Source organism: Juglans regia, unplaced genomic scaffold, assembly GCF_001411555.2.
Source record: "Juglans regia cultivar Chandler unplaced genomic scaffold, Walnut 2.0 Scaffold_702, whole genome shotgun sequence".
Lineage (NCBI taxonomy): Eukaryota > Viridiplantae > Streptophyta > Magnoliopsida > Fagales > Juglandaceae > Juglans > Juglans regia.
The window spans coordinates 94,853-98,487 of record NW_023361891.1 but is presented as its reverse complement, the minus strand read 5'-3'; the positions used below and the strand labels follow the sequence as shown (position 1 = coordinate 98,487).

The 3,635-nt window shown below is 37.1% G+C and overlaps 1 protein-coding gene across 1 annotated transcript; it reads right to left on the bottom strand.

The window, feature by feature from the left end:
* Positions 1-1,763: 1,763 nt before the first annotated feature.
* On the bottom strand, positions 1,764-2,668 carry LOC118346135 (ethylene-responsive transcription factor ERN1-like). The gene has a single exon (XM_035687171.1). The coding sequence runs from the start codon at positions 2,592-2,594 to the stop codon at positions 1,764-1,766; it is 831 nt and encodes a 276-aa protein (XP_035543064.1). The 5' UTR covers positions 2,595-2,668.
* Positions 2,669-3,635: the final 967 nt, after the last annotated feature.

Genomic DNA, 3,635 nt, shown 5'->3' with positions numbered 1-3,635 from the left:
GTGCTAAGAAAAAATCCTCTCGATTATGAATTGGCCCAGATTCCATTAACCAGCATTACCATCTATAGCTTTTGATCATCTAGGGTACTAAAATAAGAGAAAAACTATTGGGCCTTATGAACCCACTCCATTGGTTCAGACCCATCAAATTTAGGGAAGTCAAACCTAAGAGTTCTAGCATGAATGCCCCCATTCCCTTCAAATAAAGGATTGTGATTGACCTAACCCTTGGGGTTGGAAGAACCTTATCTTGAGTGTTGATTACCATATATGATTGCCAACTGAACATAGTTGGCTGCCAAATTGTTGATCTGTTGTAACACTTCTTCTAACATTTGTCTCTATTTGTCTTTCTCTTCTCGCAGGCGCACCGTCTCTCCTTTCAATGCGGACACATCCTTCGCAAGCTAAGCATGACGAGTGCCATTAGCCATGGCACAAGAACGCGGCTCTGAGACTACTATTATACGCTGCTGAATGTATTTGTAATTAAATGAGTTGTAAAGTAAATAGGGCTCTTCGAGGGGCCATGTCCTCCAGTACTTAGTAACAAGATGGATGAATCTGATGATTTTCATTAATACTGGGTTATATTTATAAACATAGATAGTGGACTGATTCAACCAACGGTTACTAGACTTGATGAAATTGACAGACACTAACATGAATAACTGACCAGCTAAAGAAAATGGTTGACCCACTACATAACGAGGCCAGATACGTGACCCACGACTAAACCCTACTAGGCAGACAGTCAATGAAATAAAATTATGTAAATATCCATAACAATATGAGATTGACTTTGTTTCATGGCCCTTGTTACTCATCATCCCCATACACCACAATCCACACATTTTTTTTAAAAAAAAAATTTGTAATTTTTGTTTTGTTTTATTCTTCTTAAACTTATTGAATTATTCTACTTATCATTAATATACTACACATTTGATAAGAGAAAAAAAAAATAATAAAATGTATGGAGCTTAGTGTGGTGTGTAGGATGATGAATATAATTTTTACATTAAGTTTGGGATGGGTCCTTGATTTGTGAGAGAAGGTATTCAATTTCCACAAGTTTTTTTTCCACGTCACTCGATGTGCAAGGTGTGTTAAATATGGAGGCTTTAGCATGGCTCATAAATCAGTATTTGTAGAAGTCCTCCCGCAACTTATCGATTCTGGCTTCTCTTTTTCCCCTGATGAATTCAGAGTGCTTGGAGAGAACTAGGGAAAAAAATTACATAAGGTGCAAACAAAATGGGTTGACATTGTAATCTTGCAATCTATTGACAGGATCAACTTAGTACCAAATCAGCAACAAAATCAGCAACATCATGATTTTAGGAATTAGTCGTTATACATTCTTTCCATGCTTTATTTGTTACCATAAAAAGCTTAGCCTCATGCCTATTTATCTGTCAATTCTTTCATTGTAAAAATATTTTCATGCAAGTTGGGCATTACAGATTTCCGTACGCCAACTTGAGGGGAGTATTGACAGGATCAGACTTAGCACCAAATCAGGAACACCATGATTTCAGGAATTAGCCATTGTACATTCTTTCCATACTTTATTTGTTACCATAGAAAGCTTAGCCTCATGTCTATTTATTTGTCAACTCTTGCATTGTAAAAATATGTTCCAAAAATAAAAAGGTTCATGTTTTCGAAAGTTTAACACAATCTCAATCATATAGCCGTTTTTGGGTTTATATAAAAGTGAACAGAAAGAAAGGATGAAAGGCCATTAAAATTCACCAAATTTAGCAAAACAATGAACATAATGGTGGAAGATCCCAGAGAGCCTCAGGAGGATCATGAACAGTTTCCATATACTCGTGCACTCCATTCACTGCATAGAGCGAAGCCGATATCTGTCTTTCGACTTTCATTCTTTCAAATTCCGGTATCTCCAACTCAGCAGTATCATGCAAAGCTGCATTCTTTGGCAAATCCACCGCTTCTTGAGTGAACAAAAACCGATCATACCCAGGTCCAAAACCCCATGAAGCAGGATACTGTTGAAAGGGAAACTCTTCACTGCAATTGCTCAAATCTGGTTTATATGCATCAACAAAAAACTGGGTATTTCCTCTAGAAAGATCAGAGTTATCCCCGTTGCTCGGGGAAGTAGAATTACTACTAGTTCTAGAACTAGGACGAGTACTAGTTGTACTAATTGTGGGAGTAGGGGATTCAACCTGTTGTTCTCTATTGGCTCCTTTTTTGTTGTTTAGGAGATTCCTAATCCTAGAAGCGAGGGGAGAATCTGAGAACACATGGGTAATGAAGTTTGTACGAGTGTTGGATCCACGAAGAAGGCAAGCGGCTTGATCATAAGCTCGGGCAGCCTCCTCAGCAGTCTCAAATGTGCCGAGCCACATCCTTATCTTTTGTGTTGTGTCTTTGATCTCAGCTACCCATCTCCCAGATGGCCTTTGTCTCACCCCAACAAACTTGTTTGTGTTACTGCTGCTGCTTCGGCTTCGGCTTCGGCTTCGGCTTCTGCCTCTTCCCTTGAACTTGCTCTCTTTGCTTATTCCTGAGATGTCAGAATTCTTGTGCTGCTTGTGTTGGTGGAATTGAATCTCCATTGCCAAGTTTTACAAGAAAATTAATTAAACTGGCCAAGAGAAAGGGTTTCGATTCAAACAAGAGAGACAGAAGAAGAGGGAATTGTTTTAGCTCTAAAAGATAGTGGGGAGCCGATTCAGTATTGAGTATTAATATATAGGGACATTGGCAAGTTTTTCTATCCTTATTTTTCTATCCTTCTTCCTTGTCTTTTTATTTCTACTTGATCTGTTAGTTCCTATATAATGTGGACAAAATATCACTCAACTACCACCTGTTTTCTTCCCAATATAAGTATCCTAGCTCTGATCCTCTACTTTCTATATATCTTCAACTTCAGAAAGAAAAATGATACTCCTGGTAAGGAATAATTTCTTAAACATGAATAATAAGGAAGTTTAAACAGTACTGGAGGGATATAAGGTTATTTTTAGATTTAGAGATGAGTTGAGATGATTTTAGATAAATTGAATAAAATATTATTAGAATATTATTTTTTGATATTATTATTATTTTAAGATTAGAAAAAATTAAATTATTTATTATATTTTATTTTAAAATTTAAAAAAATTATAATAATAAGATAGAGATAAATTTTCAATTCAAACCGAAGATTAAAGTCATTACAGAAACAGCACAGGGTTATTCTAAGAAAGAGAAAAGAAGACAACGTTAAAGACAAGCACGAGTATAAATTATCCGATGTCTAGTTGGAGTCGCGGATGCCTAGTCCTTGTCCCATCTCCCTTCTCCCTCTTGCCTGGTCAAACATTCGACAAAGAAAGTCGTCGAGGCTCGAAAGCTTGCCACTTGGAGGCATCAGAATAACCCTCTAGATGAACCCATAAACTAAAGGGTTGGAAACATTGATTGAATCAATTAAGGACGGCCTTCTCACTTTTATATTATTCAATACAGTGCACAAGAATATCTTATCGTGCACTCTGCGTTACGTTTTAACCTCCTTCATTAACAAACAAAACTTGATGCTTCGAATAGATTCTATAACCAGTGGCCTGCTTGATTACTAGAAAGGCAGGGAGGCCCAATGCCTAAGGCCC